Here is a 21,331-nt window from a genome sequence, read left to right as displayed (position 1 = left end):
ACATTTTTGGGTCAACTCTATATATATAAAGCAGTTTCACACCAATGCACCTTGACTTTGCAGTTTTAACATGTCAGCACTTATATACATCACACAATGAGTTTGGCAGGACTGTGAGCTGTTACAGAGAATTCAAGTTTTTTTGTTTTGTTTTTATGACTGTGCCCACTAGATCTCACTCTTTAAATAACCCAGTCATCTTTTATGGCTGATTGCTCTCTCATGCTTTTGACCAACGGATCACCCTTGGTGTGAAAAGGCTTTTGTAATCTCTTGCTATTAATCCTAACAGCACCTTGACGTCTCCGGGCCGCAATGTGATCTGTCGCTTCTTAGATCAGAGCCTGCAGGTGGTTTACTGTTGAATGATCTTCTCAAATCACACAACTCTACAGACTTCTCTCCATCCAAAGGCATGGAGGATCAATCTATAAACTCACTGCTGGATTGATTGGACTGATTGATTGATTGATTGATTGATTGATTGATTGATTGATTGATTGATTGATTGATTGATTGATTGATTGAATAATTCATTTAATTTGATATTGCTGGAATGATTGTGTATTGTTTTTGCTCAACTGTCCGTAGTTTTGCATCTGCACAAAGGGCTGTAAAATGCTTGGTTATCGCCGTACTACTTTGCAATCCTGCTGATTTGGAAAATGCAATTATCCTATATTTGCACCATACGGTATTTAGCGGACTTGTCCTCTTGACCTGAATCTGTGGATCTGTGCACGTCCTTTCTTTTTCTTCCCCTCCTCTCTGTCCTCTCGCCGTCTTCCATCTGCCTACGTGTGTGTGTGTGTGTGTGTGTGTGTTGCCCTGCCCTGCTCCAGGACCTGACCATGAAGTTGAGTTTGATCCAGAGTGTTGGGCTCATAGGCAAAGCCATCAGTGAGTGTGTGAAGAGACAAGGCTACATCTTCTCTCGCAAACAGGAGCTGATTGCCGTGATGCTGGTCAGTAGTACGAGGACACATCATGGGTTTTGCTTCAGTTAGTTCACATGGTGAACCTCGCTACACCTTGTTCCTTTTTAAAAACAAACAAGCAAACAAATAATTCTGTAAACAAACAATTGTGATCTGCTACTATCAGTATTTTAACATTGATGTTATCTAAGAAATGGTTGATTCCTCTCTACTGTTGTGTCTGCTCAGGATTTTATCAAGGCAGAGCCAGCTGATGCAATGAGGACTCCAGTACGCCATCTAGTGATGACCACCTGTGCCAACCTGATGTATCCTTCACTCAAAACAATTCCATTACTAAAGCCTTAGATCTCCACTGTTGCTGTTGATTGAGGATGACTATGAGCTGACCCTTTCCCCACATGTAGAAAATGTTTCATGATCATTGGACCAAGGCAGGACTGATACAAAGCATTGCAGAAATGTCAGACATTGTGGGTGCATGATGAAATCAAATAGATTCTCTGAATTCCTGAATTATTTTGTAGAGGGTCATGGTTTCTAGAGGATAATGACAATATTAAAATGGATGATGATGATGATGATGATGATGATAATAATGATGATAATGATAATAATAATAATAAATAAACTTTATTTATATAGCACCTTTCATAATATAAAATGCAGCTCAAACTGCTTTACAGAAGACATTATAAAAAAAATAAGAGTGAGATCATAGGAAAAAATATATAAAATAATAGGGCGATAAAAGAGAAAATACTGCAATAAAACAACTTGGATAATAATTCCATAAGAGCGATAAGAATAAGTAAAATAAAATAAAAATGATAAAAATGATAAAAGAGATATAACAAAATAAAATAATTAAATACGGGTAAATTAATTAAAAGCAAGGCCATAAAAATGCATTTTGAACTGTTTCTTAAAACTTTCAACAGAGGTTTCTTGTCTAATATGTAGTGGGAGCATGTTCCAAATTCTCGTTGCATAGGTGGTGAAAGCTGCATCACCATGCTTCTTCCTGTCTATTTTTAGCACATTTACATGTAGCAGGCAAGCGTTCTGTGATCTGAGTGAGCGGTTTGGAACATACTCCAACAGGCAGTCTGAAAGATACGAAGGTGCTAAACTATTAAAAAAAATTAATACAAATAAAATAATTTTGAAAGCTATCCTCAACGTTACAGGTAGCTAGCAGGGATGCTAATACTGGTTGCAGCCGATCAATGTTTTTTTTTGGTAGGCCAGTATAAAGTGCATTGCAGGAGTCTAATTGTGAAAATACAAAAGCATTAGTCAGTTTCTTAGCATCTTCTAGGGAAATGTAGGGTGGGTCTGACTGTTGATATTTGTATCAGCTTGAAATCGTGGGTAGCCGAGTAGAGAATAGTACTTTATAACAGGATACTACTTCCAATTAACTTGAATGGATTAAAATATGTATCGAAGTCATTTCCTTTGGTGTACTTTAAATGACAGGTAGAAGGCACTTGGTAGAATGGAAAACTACTTCTCCAACTTGCAGCTTCCGTAACGGTTTTTGTTTAGCGTCTGTCTTCCGGTTTTGGTTTTTCCCAGACAATAGCATATGAATGACATGCTGTTTAGCAGAGTTCCAGATGTCGGACCTTCACACCAGCACATGAACACAGCATAACAGTTATGACTAAAAAGTAATAATTGTCTAATGACAGAAATCCCAGATCTGTATCGTCACTAAAATCTAATTAATTGATGCTTGGCCAAAGGCTATCTGTCCATAATGTGGACCACAACATTTCAACAAAATCTGTTAGTTAGCTTTTGAGATGGCTTGCTAACAAACAAACAGACTGGACACAAAAAAAATTCCTTCCGACTCAAAATGTCACACACCCTCAATAGAAATCTATAGCATCCATGCAATGCTGTACTTGAGTTTCTGCCATTCTGCAGTGTTTTACCCTTGACCTTTAGTGCTTCAGCCCCTTGGACCCTGTGCTGAGTGAGAATGAGAGCTTTGACTTGCTGAAGGTTTGTGTGAACAGTGTGTTCTCTCTACCAGCTGAGACACACACTCCAGAGAAAACTAAAGACGAGGAGATACTGGACCCCAAGCAGAGAGAGGTGAAAAATGAGAGACAGATGTACACACTTGCCCATGCTTCTAACATAACCACTAACCAGCTTGCAGCTTTAACAAGTTGTTTTCTGGCAATTGTACTTCACTCATTGTGATGTTGTGCGTGTCATTAGCAGGGTTCCACCTTGTGTAGAGACACACACAAGCACATGCACCTCATGAGACATTCTGTGACTTTCCAAACATGATCCTGTGCTCAAACTAAAATGTCCTGGGATATGTGTTCAGGCTTTAAACAAGGACACGTTGAGTGCACTGCAGGACCTGCTGAAGAGTGTCCTGGCCAGGGATCCCACACCTGACGGCCTGCAGAGTGTCTTCAAGGTGAGGCCTGAGGTTCTAGCCTAACCAGCTCATATTTGTATCATTGTATTATTCTCGTGAATCTCATCTAAACGTATTCTGCTTGTACATTGTTAAAGGTAATCAATCCACTTTGTATCATACGGTATATAATCTCGGTAATATAACACATGGGCAGTGTTTTACCTTCTCTCTCTGTTTACCTCACGGAGAAAAATGCTCCTGCTGCTGCCTGCAGAAACTCCGCCCCCTCCAGCTGCAAGTCATTAAGGCTTGTTAAGGCTCTCCATGCATTGGATGTGGGCATACTTAAAAAATAAAAATAAACAATAACAGCTGCCCTCTGAGCAGATTCCACGTCTCCAGCAGAACTTCCGCAGCTCCGTTGTGACGTAAAACGCGTCACAACGGAGCGCTTTGCCAGAGGAGGAAATAGGAGATCTCTGTGAGGAAAACGGAGAGAGAGGTAAACACTGCCCGTGTGCTTATATTACAGAGATTATTAATGATACAAAGTGGGTTGATTACCGGTAAAGCCATCCTTTCAGTAGCTGGTTGATTAATAATTTGTACATAAATGGTGACATTTGTCAGCTTTATTCTTTATTCTTTATTTGGATGCCCATTAGCTTCCACACATTGTGGTCGCTAGTCTTCCTGGGGTTAGAGAAAATGCCATAGGTGAACCATTATCAACAAATATGAGCTCTTACAAAACCTAACCTTCCCAGAAGGTAACTGATAGTTTATCTCAGTGCAAACAATATGTAAATAGAACTAACACTGAAAATGTGAAAATATAAGTTCTCCTTTCTCATTGATTTTTGAAGGCAAAGAATGTTAATGTCTGTTGACCTACAGTTCTTCTAATGTGGTTCCATCCAAGTCTCTTTTCTCTCTATAATCTGATAGTGCTGTGTTGTCTAACATGATGTGCGTTCCTGTCGTGTGCAGCACATTGAGTCGTGGTTGAGCTCAGGACTGGACCATGAGAGAGAGAAAGCTGTCTGCACCACTGCTCACATACTGGCTTACTACCTGGATAACCTGACTGTTAAGGTACGCACACACGCACGCATGTGCGCACACACACACACACACACACACACACACACACACACACACACACACACGCACACACATACAGTACACACACTAACATACGTTACACATGCATGTATTCCTCTGCATTTTTATCACAATGTCAGCTGTAAAATATTTGTCTGACTCTGCTGTCAACAGACTGTAAAATGCTTGTAATTTATATATTTTTTTATTGTAGAAAACGCTAGCCAATTAGCTGAATAGGCTGTGTGAAGCTAATTGGTTTGCAGTTGGACTAGTAATTGGAGGCAAAATGGCGGGAGTGCACGTATCCTTCATCCTCCATGTATCCTTCTCTGTAACTCTGTGCTTCTATGCATCTGTTTCCAGAACATGGTGTCTTTCCACAACCTTGGAGCTCTGCTGGGCCGACTTTCTCCTCGGTGCTCCGACCCTCACCCTGCTGTACGCACTGCAGCTATCGACTGTATCTACACACTGCTTTATATACAGCTACGATATGAAGGCACGCACGCACAACACACACACACACGCACACACATACAAGCATGATATTTTCCAATGAAGAACTTTGGAACATATTTTTAAAAGTACCATACATTCAGTAGCTACGGATTTGTTTTTGTGAAGCCTGCTGTTTTGACCACCTTTATATGTTTTTTTTTTAATACACGTGTACAGGTTTCTCCCTAGATTATAAGGATGACGGTGTGGAGAGTTTGCTGCTGCTACGGGACAGACTAGAAAACCCTGATCATTCCGTTCTCTACAAGACCTGCTCTGACCTCACCAAGGTAGACTCAGCTGTCTATAACTTGAACTTTTATTAGGGGTTCAAGCCCGGAAGGGGCTGAAACCCTATTGTTTTTGTGCTGGTTTATTCTTGTTGTCCTTTTTGTCGTTGTTCATCTGCCTTGACGCAAATTCCCGTGAGTTGGTAAATGGTAGAGACCTGAAATGTGGCACAAAGACAGATATTGGGTGCTAATTTCTGCTCCAGAAAGGTTTTTTGAATCGGCCTGAAGGTGGCGCTATAATTAAAGGTTTTACGTTAAAGGCCATAACTTCCACGCCGTTTGTCCGATTTTCAAACTTTTTTTTCCAGATGTTCAGGTGAACCTGCTCTACAAATTTGCCTCAAGGACCCTTAAAGGAACACTCTGCCCATTTTCAACCAGCTTTGTATCATTAGAACATCAGTAGTATATCAGAAAACTGTCAACTGTTTTGAAGTCTGTCATTTAATTTGACAGTTATTGAGTGTTAAAGTGTGGACCAGTGACATCACTGGTCCACACTAACTCAAATTAATAACTCATTAACTCAAATCAACTCTCAATAACTGTCAAACTAGATGACGGTTTTGAAGGCATTCATCTAGTTTGACAGTTATTGAGAGTTGATTTGAGTTAATGAGTTATTCATTTGAGTTAGTGTCCACACTTTAACACTCAATAACTGTCAAATTAAATGACAGACTTCAAAACAGTTTACAGTTTTCTGATATACTACTGATGTTCTAATGATACAAATCTGGTTGAAAATGGGCGGAGTGTTCCTTTAAGGTCCCTCTGGAAACTTTTTGAGATATTTTGAAAAGTTTGGAAAACACATTTTCGACATCTCCTCCTAGACCGTTTTCGACCGAAATCGCCAGGAAGCATCTATGGAGCAAGCTCTACCATCCTGATTTTTGGATTTTTGAAATCTACTTTCGTTTCGGAGATATTAATCGTTAAAGTTGTGAGAGGGCTTGGCATCTCAGCTAAATTGTCATAACTTCATTACCGATTAAGGAATCTTCACGAAACTTGCTGGAGATCTTCGAAGGTCATCACTGACCATGTCTGTCAAATCTTGTGCAATTCGACCAAAAGGGGGCACCGGAAAACCCAAGAAATGGCCGTGGCCTAACACACAAAAGGCCATAACTCTGCACCTGTTTGTCCAATGATCGTGAAACTTGGCAGATATATCAAGGAGGATGTCCTAGTCAAAATCAGAAGTTTTGTCATCATTGGTGAAAGTGGGCGGGGTCTATGCTGTAAGCATGTAATAGCGGTAAATCAAGTCCATTCGCCTAATCGGTTGCAAACTTCTCAGCCTCATCTGGAATGGCATTTCTGACAGGCTATTTCGCGATTTGTCCAAAAGGGGGCGCCACAGACGTAAAAAGTGGGCGAGGCCTAACACAAAATATGCCGTAATTTCACACCCGTTTGTAACTCCCAGGCTGTTTCTCCAATTTTAAAGCAACTTTCTTCCACATGTTCACCCGAACGTGCTATACAAATTTGCCTCAAGGACTATTAGGTGTTCAATTTGCACAAGGCTTGAACCCCTACCATTGCCGCTTGAGGCTATATTTTGTTATGCTTTTACCCTGCTCAACTTTGTGCAGGATGAGATGTATCCTACATGCATTTATTGTAAGTTTGTGAGTGCCAAGATAATAGGCAAGGCAATAACCTATACAACAGAATCCATAAAGCCTGTAGCTGACTCTAGGTTTTCTCTTATGGGTTGATTCTACTTAATTCTACTACTCTACAGATTTGCATGTAACTAATTGTTCAAGCCAATAACCTATGCTGCAATTGATGCACTGTATGAGTAAAGCACCTGACAAAAGAAATCAGTCAGTGAACTGGGATAACTACTTTTTCAAGATTTTCAGAAGAGGTGGACATGTGTGCAGTGTGGGTCTTTATCTGTAGCCACTTTTACACAGAGTTATGGATTTGTTACCCTTTTAAACAGACGTGGATTCGGGGCTGATACTACCTCTACTGCCGGAACCAAAGGCGTAACAAAATGACTGGTTCTGTCCTTGTGACTTTTAAACAGGAGGCGAGGCGTAACGATGCCGCAACGATTGCGGCTTTCACAGGCTGTGTAAAAGGGGCTTGTGTATTCCTGTGTCCATGTATCTGTATGTAGGTTTTTGTCTCTGGCTGTGCTCCTCTATGTGTGTAACAACAGCGTCTTCTTCTGTGTGTGTTACAAAGGTGATAAGTAAGCGTCTGCCCCAGCAGCAGTTGACGACGCTGGTGTTCATGTTGTTTGAAGGCCTGGTCGACAGTCAGACCAACTGCTGCAGAGCTTCCTCTGTCATACTCAACACTCTGCTGAAGACCAGAGGAGCTGGACTACAAGAACTGGTAAGATGCACGCACACGCGCCATAAGGTGTTCTGTTGTGCATTCCATTTGCCTCGGAACTTGGAAGTCCCAGCTAGGAATGACGTCACATCCGAGTTGCATTCCACAAAAAAAAGTCGTAAAACCAGCCAGGGTTAGCTCTAGCCAGCCTTGTTAGCAATAACAGTTGATAACAGAGATGGCCACTTGAGACTTGGTGACTTGGACTCGAGTCCCTTTTTTGATGACTTGACTTGACAAAACCATAAATGACTTGAGACTTACTTGGACTTGGAAGTTAAAGACTCGAGACTTGACTTGAGAGGTGATGACTTGGATGGCTTGTTTGTGTTTGTAAGTTTAAAGTTTAAAGTAAACAATGAAATAATAACGTAACATTGTCAACTGTCTCTGTCTGTCCGGTAGCGTCATGCAGAGTGCATTGCGAGTGCAGCTGGAACGGCATTAGAAAACATTTCATTGGAGCGTGACTGACAGCCAGTCATCCAATCACGACAATGCCATAAGGAGGAGCATGACTGAGTCATCCAATGACAAATTGTCATTCAGTCATGCTCCTCCTTATGACATTGTTGTGATTGGATGACTGGCTGTCAATCACACTCCTCACTGATTGCACACAGCTGAGTTATTCTGCCGAGGCAGACGCAGTGTTGCCAACTTGGCTACTTTGTGGCTACATTTAGTTATTTTTCAGACCCCCCTGGCCACTTTATTTCTCAAAAGCGACTAGCGACAAATCTGAGTATGGGAAGCAATGTTAATTAATTGAATCCAGGTGAATTGCAACAGATTTTGCCCATGAATTGGTGTAGGTGTGGGTTTTCTCTGTCGCTCTCCTTGTCTCTGCCTGTCTGACCAACACAGACACAGCGCTTCTCCCCTATCTGGCCCAGGCGGGTGGAGTCAGTACTTAATATTACAACGATAGTCAATGATTATTACAACTACCCTGACGCGTGTTTTTCTTTGTTTTCTGGTGACTTTCTGAGCAACCAATAGTGACTTTGCTTGGAAAAGAGTTGGCAGCACTGGGCAGACAGGACAGGGGCAGAATCTAAGAAAGTTTGATGTAGTCGCTGTCAGTGTTTCACTGTTTAACAGTGATTGAGAGGAAATGTTTATTTAATATTTTTTACATTATGTTTTGATTGTTTAAGCTATTTGTTTTTGTTTGATTACATTTTAGTCTGGCTGTCAGTATTTCACTGTTTAAAACGGACGCGGAGGATTATGATTTTTAGTTATTGAAATAAATAAGCGTTTATAAAGTTATTTGACTTTTGTATGATTACATTTATTTCACTGAATAGCAATGATTATAATACAAATTCAATTAATTTTTTAACAGGTTAGATAGGCTACTGTAAATTGACCAATAATATCACTATTAGACAAGTATTAATACCATGTTTTAATACTGCATCTGTCAAGGTAAGACTGCAGTTATCTTGGGCATGGGGGGAAAAAGTGACTTGATGTTGGACTTGACTTGCCTTAACTAAGGACTCGACTTGACTTGACAAAACCTGTGACTTGACTTGACTTTCCCAAAACAAAATGACTTGGGACTTGCTTGAGACTTGGACCAAATGACTTGGGACTTACTTGAGTCTTGGACCGAAGTGACTTGGTCACTTGGTTGATATTTTTATTTGTTTATTTGGATCCCCATTAGCTGTTACCGAGGTCACAGCTACTCTTCCTGGGGTCCACCTTAAAAACATAAAAGTATACTCATGCTTTCACATATAAGCATACATTAATACATTTACAGTAATCGTCTACCCCCCCCAAACCCCCCACCCCCCCTCCCTAAAAAAGCACAAAAACCACCATTACAGTACAACAGAACATTTCAAACATATTTAAATAAAACCATTTATCTATTTATTTTGCAGGCCTGTACCCAAGAATAACCTCTTTAGTTTCTTTTTAAAACTTACTTTACTTGTTGCTTGAGTAATCAAGCATGGAAAACTATTCCAAAGGGAGATAGCTCTATACATAACCGTTTTTTTCATTGCATTGGTTCTAGGTTGAGGCATTGTAACATGACCCATTCTCGCTTGTCTTGTTTCATGATCATGTCTGTCCTCCTTAGAAAAGGTTATCTTTGAGTACAGGCAATATGGTTGTTTTAAAACACACATATTTCTGAACAAGACCAGGAGACTGCATGTCAATCTGTCTTCCACCTTCAGCCAGGAAAGATCTGCGTGCATTTTATTAACACTTTCTCTCATTGAACAGCTGAGGGCGAGACGTGCTGCTCTATTCTGCACTAACTGGAGCTTGTGCAGCTCTTTGTTTGCTGCATTGGACCAGATTGCAGGACAGTAGTCCAGATGAGACAATACCAAGGCCTGTATGACCTGCAGAGTGGTGCTTGGAGTCAGGAAAGAGGAGCATCTTCTTAACATAGATATTCCTCTGATAACAACACATAACGTGGTATTTTGCGTATACAAACACCGTAGCAACATGTCCACAGATAGAAGTTAGACAGTACTGTGTGTACAACTGATTTACTTCTTTCGAAGTAGGAAATTCCAGTTCAGATGACCTCACAGGGGGGCGTTTCCGAATCCCGTCTGTGAACTGGGAAATTACCAGTTCCCAGTGCAAATTGGAACGCGACATTAAATGACCACAGCAGAGACTGTCAGCCTTAATTTGAGGATTTTCCAGACATACAGTACGATTAACAGGCAAAGGACTGTAAATGACACACAAAAGGGCTCTAATGTTCCACTGAATAGACACATTTTCTATTGGATAACACACAATGCTTTTCTGTTTGTTTGATTGTGCCTTTGTGTGTCATGGGGTGGTTGGGGGTATTTTGTGTGTGTGTGTGTGTGTGTGTGTGTGTGTGTGTGTGTGTGGTCAATGAAAATCTCAGAGAGGTCTTCTTCCTAGAGGTTGGCTGTACCTTTGACCACAGCCTAGAGGAAGCCTTTCTGACCAAGATGTTAAAGTATCAAGAGCTGAAGCAGACCATTTCACAGCTGGGCTACAGTTGTAAACTTTTAGTTTTCATATTTGGTAGCCTGGGTCATGTTCACAAACTGGTTGTGAGAGGCCTCCAGATGGCTGGACTACCTAAGAGAAGTGCCAAACAGCTAGCAAGGTATTGCTCAGTCTCTGCTATTATTGGTAGCCACTCAATATGGAGAAGGCGATGCCTTTTGTATCCTTGAAGTGGATACTAACCAATATCTTGTATTACAGTAGAACTGTATTTGTCAATTTGCCACTGCCATCACCCTTTTTTTGTACGCATTATTGTGGTTGCCAACTAGGCACTTTTGTAACTAACTGTCTCCCAGCATCTGACTGCATTATTAGTGTTTATGTCCTTTGTACTCTGTATTTATGTGGACATAAATAAATAATTTAAGTGTGTGTGTGTGTGTGTGTGTGTGTGTGTGTGTGTGTGTGGGGTGTGTGTGTGTGTGGTGTGTTAGGTCCCAGAGATGCTGGAGGTGCTCCACCTCCGTCTGCAGAACATCACAGAGGAGCAGGTCGGAATAGACATGAATATACTAACACTCTAACATGATTGTTATTCATTATTGCATGGCTTTATTAAATACTCCATTCTTATTGGCCAATGAATGCATTCTGATGCCTGTTATTTTTAAATTATGTTCTTCTTATTTTTTAATTACAAATGACCTCTGTTTTACATCTACCGGTAATCCTATCACTCCCACCATATCAGACTTGATTCACCCTTGAGCTGATTTTGCAATGGTTTGCTGTATAATGTGGCTTAACTTGATTGTTTGTCATTCATTGATTATTCACACTAAAATAATTCATTTGTCTTCATGTGTTTAGGTGAGAGTGGCGGTGGGACAGACGGTTCTAATCTTGGCTACGCAACATCTACAGACTGTCATTAATACACTGGTCAACCAACCTCTCCCATATGACAGGTATACACAGGACCATGTATAACATTAACATATTTAAAGGATGGCTTTACCAATAATCAACTCATTTTGTATCATTAATAATCTCGGTAATATAAGCATTAGGAACTGGTAAGTTAAACACTGCCCATGTGCTTATATTACCAAGATGATATATGATACAAAGTGGGTTGATTATCGGTAAAGCCATCCTTTAAGTACTGTAGATGCACACATTGTCCATAAAAATGTATCAATTACTCACATCTATTAGACCAAAGATAGAGAAGCATCGTTTTTTGATCAAATATACTACACCATAAATTCTTGCTCTCTCCCTCCAGTTGGACCAGTGAGATGTGGTTGGCCCTGGGAGCAGACCCCATCATAGCCAAGGAGATCATGGAGATGGTGATGGAGAAGTTGGTCATTATGGCACCCTACATAGACAAGCAGGAGTCAATGATGAGGGCTGGAACAAAGGTGGCCACCAATCAGCCACTGGCTGTAAGTTACACACACACATCACTGTCTACGTTTTAGATATTTTAGATATTTAGTTCTAGTTTTAAGATTATATCCAGACAAACACATCTGTACTGATACAAATATGAAATCAAATTTACAAATGGTGAAGAGTTTCTAAAGTGGCAGGTAAAGTGTGAAGTTGGCAAATGGGCATTCACGAAGTGCACTTCCCTACTGTATGTAGACGATGCCATGGAGTATTGGGTCATGTCCTAAAGAGTTACTCTATAAGAATTAGCTAGGTCAGCATGGTCCTAAAGAGTTACTCTATAAGAATTAGCTAGGTCAGCATGGTCCTAAAGAGTTACTCTATAAGAATTAGCTAGGTCAGCATGGTCCTAAAGAGTTACTCTATAAAAATTAGCTAGGTCAGCGTGGTCCTAAAGAGTTACTCTATAAAAATTAGCTAGGTCAGCGTGGTCCTAAATAGTTACTCTAAAAGAGTCAGCTAGGTCAGCATGGTCCTAAAGAGTTACTCTATAAGAATTAGCTAGGTCAGCATGGTCCTAAATAGTTACTCTATAAGAATTAGCTAGGTCAGCATGGTCCTAAAGAGTTACTCTATAAGAATTAGCTAGGTCAGCATGGTCCTAAAGAGTTACTCTATAAGAATTAGCTAGGTCAGCATGGTCCTAAAGAGTTACTCTATAAAAATTAGCTAGGTCAGCGTGGTCCTAAAGAGTTACTCTATAAAAATTAGCTAGGTCAGCGTGGTCCTAAATAGTTACTCTAAAAGAGTCAGCTAGGTCAGCATGGTCCTAAAGAGTTACTCTATAAAAATTAGCTAGGTCAGCGTGGTCCTAAATAGTTACTCTCAAAGAGTCAGCTAGGTCAGCATGGTCCTAAAGAGTTACTCTATAAAAATTAGCTAGGTCAGCATGGTCCTAAAGAGTTACTCTATAAAAATTAGCTAGGTCAGCGTGGTCCTAAAGAGTTACTCTCAAAGAGTCAGCTAGGTCAGCATGGTCCTAAAGAGTTACTCTATAAGAATTAGCTAGGTCAGCATGGTCCTAAAGAGTTACTTTATAAGAATTAGCTAGGTCAGCATGGTCCTAAAGAGTTACTCTATAAAAATTAGCTAGGTCAGCGTGGTCCTAAAGAGTTACTCTCAAAGAGTCAGCTAGGTCAGCATGGTCCTAAAGAGTTACTCTATAAGAATTAGCTAGGTCAGCATGGTCCTAAAGAGTTACTCTATAAGAATTAGCTAGGTCAGCATGGTCTTAAAGAGTTACTCTATAAGAATTAGCTAGGTCAGCATGGTCTTAAAGAGTTACTCTATAAGAATTAGCTAGGTCAGCGTGGTCCTAAAGAGTTACTCTAAAAGAGTCAGCTAGGTCAGCATGGTCTTAAAGAGTTACTCTATAAGAATTAGCTAGGTCAGCATGGTCTTAAAGAGTTACTCTATAAGAATTAGCTAGGTCAGCGTGGTCCTAAAGAGTTACTCTAAAAGAGACAGCTAGGTCAGCATGGTCCTAAAGAGTTACTCTAAAATAATTAGCTAGGTCAGCATGGTCCTAAAGAGTTACTCTAAAATAATTAGCTAGGTCAGCATGGTCCTAAATAGTTACTCTAAAAGAGTGAGCTACGTCAGCATGGTCCTAAATAGTTACTCTAAAATAATTAGGTAGGTCAGCATGGTCCTAAAGAGTTACTCTAAAATAATTAGCTAGGTCAGCATGGTCCTAAAGAGTTACTCTAAAATAATTAGCTAGGTCAGCATGGTCCTAAAGAGTTACTCTAAAAGAGTCAGCTAGGTCAGCATGGTCCTAAAGAGTTACTCTAAAAGAGTCAGCTACGTCAGCATGGTCCTAAAGAGTTACTCTAAAATAATTATAATCTAGTCTATAATGTGAAGAGCCTGTCCAGCCAATGACGGCTTGAGACTGGCTGCCACAGCTGTCAATCATCCATTTTTATCCCTTTTAATATGTCAAATAACTACTTAAAAACAAACTGAAAAGAGAAATGACCACTTGCACAGGCATTAGCATGATAATGACTATCTAAAATGATACAAACCACCTTTGGAAAAAAATTATCTGACGTATACTGTGATTATTTCAGTTGTGATTTTCCCATCCACTAACATGGGGCAGGCGGGCCTTGTGACCTATACTGGCTACAACCGCCAGAGCGGCGATCTAACATGCAGCGGCTTCACTGAACGGGACCTCATGTGGCGTCCATCTTTATTTATGTCGATGCAGTAAACGAGGAGATACTGAAATTGTGGGACGTGCTGTTTATTTTTTGACCGCCCTTTACCGCCCGCTCCCACGAGATTTGCGTTTGGTCCCGTCCCATTGCACCCCTCTAATGCATACCACTGTTCAGCTGGTTCCTGTCCTCTAATGCATACCACTGTTCAGCTAGCTCCTGTCCTCTAATGCATACCACTGTTCAGCTAGCTCCTGTCCTCTAATGCATACCACTGTTCAGCTAGCTCCTGTCCTCTAATGCATACCACTGTTCAGCTGGTTCCTGTCCTCTAATGCATACCACTGTTCAGCTAGCTCCTGTCCTCTAATGCATACCACTGTTCAGCTGGTTCCTGTCCTCTAATGCATACCACTGTTCAGCTGGTTCCTGTCCTCTAATGCATACCACTGTTCAGCTGGTTCCTGTCCTCTAATGCATACCACTGTTCAGCTAGCTCCTGTCCTCTAATGCATACCACTGTTCAGCTAGCTCCTGTCCTCTAATGCATACCACTGTTCAGCTAGCTCCTGTCCTCTAATGCATACCACTGTTCAGCTGGTTCCTGTCCTCTAATGCATACCACTGTTCAGCTAGCTCCTGTCCTCTAATGCATACCACTGTTCAGCTAGCTCCTGTCCTCTAATGCATACCACTGTTCAGCTGGTTCCTGTCCTCTAATGCATACCACTGTTCAGCTGGTTCCTGTCCTCTAATGCATACCACTGTTCAGCTGGTTCCTGTCCTCTAATGCATACCACTGTTCAGCTAACTCCTGTCCTCTAATGCATACCACTGTTCAGCTAGCTCCTGTCCTCTAATGCATACCACTGTTCAGCTAGCTCCTGTCCTCTAATGCATACCACTGTTCAGCTAGCTCCTGTCCTCTAATGCATACCACTGTTCAGCTAGCTCCTGTCCTCTAATGCATACCACTGTTCAGCTAGCTCCTGTCCTCTAATGCATACCACTGTTCAGCTGGTTCCTGTCCTCTAATGCATACCACTGTTCAGCTGGTTCCTGTCCTCTAATGCATACCACTGTTCAGCTAGCTCCTGTCCTCTAATGCATACCACTGTTCAGCTAGCTCCTGTCCTCTAATGCATACCACTGTTCAGCTGGCTCCTGTCCTCTAATGCATACCACTGTTCAGCTAGCTCCTGTCCTCTAATGCATACCACTGTTCAGCTGGCTCCTGTCCTCTAATGCATACCACTGTTCAGCTAGCTCCTGTCCTCTAATGCATACCACTGTTCAGCTGGTTCCTGTCCTCTAATGCATACCACTGTTCAGCTAGCTCCTGTCCTCTAATGCATACCACTGTTCAGCTGGTTCCTGTCCTCTAATGCATACCACTGTTCAGCTGGTTCCTGTCCTCTAATGCATACCACTGTTCAGCTGGTTCCTGTCCTCTAATGCATACCACTGTTCAGCTAGCTCCTGTCCTCTAATGCATACCACTGTTCAGCTAGCTCCTGTCCTCTAATGCATACCACTGTTCAGCTAGCTCCTGTCCTCTAATGCATACCACTGTTCAGCTAGCTCCTGTCCTCTAATGCATACCACTGTTCAGCTAGCTCCTGTCCTCTAATGCATACCACTGTTCAGCTGGTTCCTGTCCTCTAATGCATACCACTGTTCAGCTAGCTCCTGTCCTCTAATGCATACCACTGTTCAGCTAGCTCCTGTCCTCTAATGCATACCACTGTTCAGCTGGTTCCTGTCCTCTAATGCATACCACTGTTCAGCTGGTTCCTGTCCTCTAATGCATACCACTGTTCAGCTAGCTCCTGTCCTCTAATGCATACCACTGTTCAGCTAGCTCCTGTCCTCTAATGCATACCACTGTTCAGCTAGCTCCTGTCCTCTAATGCATACCACTGTTCAGCTAGCTCCTGTCCTCTAATGCATACCACTGTTCAGCTAGCTCCTGTCCTCTAATGCATACCACTGTTCAGCTAGCTCCTGTCCTCTAATGCATACCACTGTTCAGCTGGTTCCTGTCCTCTAATGCATACCACTGTTCAGCTGGTTCCTGTCCTCTAATGCATACCACTGTTCAGCTGGTTCCTGTCCTGGGCAGCAGCAGCTCCATACTAAACAAATGAAAGAAGAAGGGATGCTCTGTCCCTGTTCCTCCCAAAGTAGATAGTAGATACTCACGTGTGTGTGTGTGTGTGTGTGTGTGTGTGTGTGTGTGTGTGTGTGTGTGTGTGTGTGTGTGTGTGTGTGTGTGTCTGCGCTCACACGCGCGGTCTGTCCTTCCAGATGACATGTGGTCTCAAAGAGCTGTTGTTAAACGGTCAGTCTCAGGAGCCAGCCATCAGTCTGTTCCCTCAGCTCTTCTCCTGTCTCACGATCAGACTGGGAGCCAGTGTTGGGGTCTTGGCGCCGAGGGACAGCAACACTAAACACACTATCTCTCTCCATGTAGCAGGGTGGGTATCTTTCTTAATGTCTAGTAACATGTCTGTGACTTATGTAGTTTCATGGTTCAGGTGCAGTCTAATTACAGGTGCATCTACTGTATGTGGGCTAATGGCCTACTCCTTTGTTTTTCCTGTGTGTTGCAGGGTAGCAGCTGACACGTTGCGTGTCTTGTTAGTACGGGCCCAGTTAGATGAGGTGGTAAAAAAACTGGAGCAGGATAACGCCTGGGACGCCATGAAGGAACAAAAGACTCACACTGCTGGTGTTACACTACTGGCAAGGTACACACATACTCAACTGATCAGGTTCAGCTTGATCCCTTCAGGATTCCAGCAGGACATTTGATTCCTCTTATTAATTGATTCTTTATTTAAATATACCAAACTGATTACATTAAAGCAACTTTTTAGCTCTCATTTGTCAGAGGTACAAAACGGTACATAGCTGTTGATAAGTTTGCATGTAAGTACTGTAGCTTTGACAAGAAAGTGTACAAATTATTACAAACACCTGCCTTAGAGTTGTCTCAAGGCTTAAAAAAAATCGCCCTCTTCTAATCTTTATCTGTCTCTCTCATAATTGAAGTGGATTTAATTGATGAAATTAATATTCAACTTGTCAATGTGTTTCGTGCAAGAACCAACTGTTCCTAATAATGAATCCCCTCACTATAAAGAGTGTGTGTGACACCTTTTCTCCTACAGAGCGATGGCTAAGCATGCTGGTCCCAGGTTGCCATCCATTGTGGAGTGCATGTGTCCCTGTTTGAACAACATTTATGAATGCCAGAGAATCACCGTCACCGCTTTCTTCTCTGAGGTGATCCTCACACTCACAAGCAGCATACACCATCAATCATGTCATCATGTCTATTATTTCACTTGTTTCTGTCTTAGAAAGTCAGAGATTGCGGGGCCTGTGTTTCATTGATTGCTCTGATTTTGAGAATTGAACACAAATGTGTCAGGAAACATGTTCTAGGCCAGGGATGCTCAACTTGCTTTGCCCGGGGGCCACTTTCGTGAAATGATAAAAGGCCAGGGGCCAGTTAATAAATAAACAATATACATTTTTCTGTAGCGGATTTGTTTTTTTGTTTTGTTTTTTGTTTTTTGTTTTTTTACCTTTATTTATACAGGGGGAGTCTCACTGAGAGCAATGCTCTCTTTTTCAGGAGTGCCCTGTTCACATTCACACACACATTCATACCTGGAAGCTGACCAGTACAACCACAGTCTAATCTGCTGGCCACTGATCAGCTCCACTGGAGCAGTTGGGGTTAAGGGCCTTGCTCAAGGGCACCTCAGTGGTGGTAATGAGGGAGGGGCAAGCGCTGCCTTTTCACTTTCCCCACCCAGATTTATCCTGCCGGTCCCGGGGATTGAACCGACGACCTTCCGGTCACAAGCTCGCTTCTCTAACCATTGGGCCACCACTGCCCGAGTGCCTGGGTAGCGAGCAGACGGCGGTATTTGACAATTTAGCAGCTAAATCATAGATTATTGAAAGATATTCCATATTCCAGACTGAAATGCTATAACAGAAGTGGAGTATTGGCCAGAATGACATGAACATTTGGACACTTATTCAGCGGGTATCTTGCATGTTGCGTTCAGGTGCACTGTAAAATTTATTTATTTATTTTTGCAATTCCATCGCGGGCCACAACTTGAGTATCACTGTTCTAGGCAAAGGAGACAGTGTTATCAATCACAGTCAAGAACATTGGTGATTTATTTCTGCTGGCTCCAATTTTTCAAATGCATGAGTGGTGTGTTTGTTTAATTTGATGTGTGTGTGTGTGTATATGCGTGTGTGTGTGTGTGTGTGTGTGTGTGTGTGTGTGCGCGTGTGCGTGCATGTGTATGTGTAGTGTATCTAGCCACGGCTATGTGGTGACAGGGTTAGGCGCAGATGGATGGACACTGAATAACATGACATGTTTGGTATCTTCCTCTCTGTTGCTCACTGCATCTAGCTCTTAAACCACCATGTGGTAACAGAGTTGATGTTAATGTGTGTGTGTGTGTGTGTGTGTGTGTGTGTGTGTGTGTGTGTGTGTGTGTGTGTGTGTGTGTGTGTGTGTGTGTAGCTCTTAAACCACCATGTGGTAACAGAGTTGATGTTGATGGATGTGTTAATGAACAACATGATGGAGAGGATATCAGATCCCTGCTGCACCGTCCGCATGTTGGCTGTGCGGGGGCTGGGCAACATAGCTGTGGGATCACCTGAAAAGGTACTACACACACGCACATGTAGGCCGACAGTCCGACACGTATGCTGCGTTCCTTTATCGCAAAATAACTGGCATGTGGAGGCTAAATGACGTCACATCCGTTTTGTTAGCGTTCCATTTGCAGAAAACTTGAGCTGGGAAGTTCACTGTTCATTGGTCAGATCCAGTCGCTAGCCAGGCTAGCCATTGTTAGCAATAACAGTTGATAACATGGCATTTCGTGGCATTTTGCGCATACAACAGAACAGTGCAGCAACATGTCCACACAGTAGATAGAAGTTAGGCAGTGCTGTGTGTACAGCTGATGTAATGAGACACAAACAAAACAGAAGTGCTAAACAACATTACTATGATCATAACTACTGTTGTTGCGCGGCGCAGCCATCTTGGATTTTGAGGTCGGGGCAGGCTGAGGCTCCTACGAGTTTGGAATGGGAAATACCAGCTCTGGTGACGTCACCGTCCCAGCTCATGCATGACCTTTGAAGTCGTAAGATTACCAGTTCCCAGTTATAAAGGAATGCACGAATAGACTCACTCTACTATGCATGTTAGCTATTGGAGAATTCTTTGAACTTATTTATTTTGGATCCCCTGACAAGGTACTATGTCTTAGGGGCACTTTACACGAGGACGGTTTCCTATGGTGACGGGGAATTATTTTATTATATATATTATTATATTTAGTGCCTCCCTTTTAGACGGTGACGGCGAATTTGGGCTTAGGAAACGACACATTTTGAAACCACCCTCCAGAGTGAAATTCTTGGTGACGCTTCCCGCTGAGCGCGCCATGTAATCGCTTGAGACGGCACATTTCAGGAGCTCTGACGTGCCTGCACATGCGATTACGCCATAGCCGTGCACGAGTTGGCAACCATTTTCAAAATAAAACGTCAGTATGAATGAAGTTTGGCAACATTCAGAATTAAGCTACACTGCGGCCAACTTCAGTTACATGTTCATAACGTCACTGCTGCGAGGAGCCGATGGCTGTACCCGGTCGGCATTTAAACGTTTAACGTTACAAAAGCATGTCGACAGTGTTTTCTCACTGCCAGTAGCCTACAGTAGGGTTTGACAGATAGCTAGTCAGACCGGTGTCAGAACAGTCAGCGCTGCCGGTCCTCGCTGCTCGTTAAAGATTTCCAATAGGCGTTATTCTGATAAACTGCTCACATATAGTATGTTACGTTCTCACCCGACAAATATTAAAACTTTAAAACAGTTTGGGTTTTTTTTGTGCTTGAAAACAGCTTTTTGGCAAGTCTAAATGACTACGGTAGGCGTACTCTACTTCCGTGTTTAAAACCGGAAAGACGATTACGAAATGACGTCATGCAGAAGCGTCCTTGTATGGGCAAAGAATAAGGTGCCACCTAGCGACCTGGCATGTACATTACGGCGTTTTAAAAATTCAACAGCGCTCATGTAAACAGGGAGAAGGTGTGAAGGAAAAGGTGTGAAGGAAACGCTATTGTGTCATTTCTTCCAGAAACTGTCCTCGTGTAAAGGGCCCCTTAGCCTGATAACTATAGCTATTTTCACACATGAACTCCGGATCAGGTGAGGGTTGCTCCCCACTGAGCCTGCCCCGGATGATACGTGAAGTGTACCCTTTCACACATGAGGCATGTTGCATTCTCACATGAGTAGCACCTCCGCAGAGTTTGTAAAGTAGAGAGGGGGCGGGGCGGGGCGGGGCGTGGGTGGGGGAATTTCGGCATGACCACACAATGGGGAGTTGTGAAAACTAAAAATACATAATGGGCGATAACTGCCTAACGTTCACGGCATATAATCGTTTGCGCATAACGTTAGTAAGTAATTAAACAACCCTACAACTCACGCCCAGATGCATCAATTTCCTCGAGTCGCAAGCACTACAAACAAAACAGGTCTTTGCTATGTTCAGTCCTAAAATGCATCAAACCTACTAGAATTATACAGAATACAGGAAGCTAGACGTTTTTACCTTCAAAATAAAATAAATGTTGTATTACTTAGTAACAAAAAATCTGAATGGTCGACTCACTACGGGTTAAAATTGACTTTTCGAAGGGAGCAGATATTCTTCCAGTTTATCTCCGTTCTGTATCTTTCGAAACACAAACAAAAAAACATTACACGTGCATTTACTTTATTTAATTGCCATTATTGCGAAGGTTATACCCGGAAGTTTTCGTTTTATACTGCCTGACTTGACGCTACTTGGAATTTGCGGTTCTGCCATTGAATCTTCACAAACGCTGTGTAAACAAACGCTGTGTGCATGAACGCAACCAGATCCAGATACCCTACCTAGCGATGTCCAATACTGGGAAGCGGGACAACCCTTGCGTCCAAAAATGCTTATTAAATGTGTGTGCTGTGCGAAGCAGACATGAAATCAGATCAGAGCCATGAGCCTTTCAATCCAGCAATCC

At 42.1% G+C, this 21,331-nt stretch overlaps 1 protein-coding gene across 1 annotated transcript in view; it reads left to right on the top strand.

Annotated features, from left to right (window-relative positions):
• Positions 1-21,331, top strand: part of mroh1 (maestro heat-like repeat family member 1) — a 79,335-nt gene that overhangs the window by 46,661 nt on the left and 11,343 nt on the right. The window contains exons 24-38 of the mRNA XM_083645721.1: positions 843-965; positions 1,167-1,246; positions 2,906-3,047; positions 3,292-3,387; positions 4,321-4,425; positions 4,801-4,936; positions 5,113-5,225; positions 7,440-7,592; positions 11,063-11,119; positions 11,439-11,536; positions 11,857-12,019; positions 16,505-16,674; positions 16,810-16,947; positions 17,371-17,485; positions 18,759-18,905. Coding sequence (XP_083501847.1) covers positions 843-965; positions 1,167-1,246; positions 2,906-3,047; positions 3,292-3,387; positions 4,321-4,425; positions 4,801-4,936; positions 5,113-5,225; positions 7,440-7,592; positions 11,063-11,119; positions 11,439-11,536; positions 11,857-12,019; positions 16,505-16,674; positions 16,810-16,947; positions 17,371-17,485; positions 18,759-18,905 — 1,836 coding nt within the window. The remainder of the gene's footprint in view (positions 1-842; positions 966-1,166; positions 1,247-2,905; positions 3,048-3,291; positions 3,388-4,320; positions 4,426-4,800; positions 4,937-5,112; positions 5,226-7,439; positions 7,593-11,062; positions 11,120-11,438; positions 11,537-11,856; positions 12,020-16,504; positions 16,675-16,809; positions 16,948-17,370; positions 17,486-18,758; positions 18,906-21,331) is intronic.

This window comes from Poromitra crassiceps, assembly GCF_964638095.1.
Source record: "Poromitra crassiceps genome assembly, chromosome: 1".
Taxonomy (NCBI): Eukaryota; Metazoa; Chordata; class Actinopteri; order Beryciformes; family Melamphaidae; genus Poromitra; species Poromitra crassiceps.
Note: the sequence above shows the minus strand (reverse complement) of the source record. Positions and strands in the feature narration are given on the sequence as shown.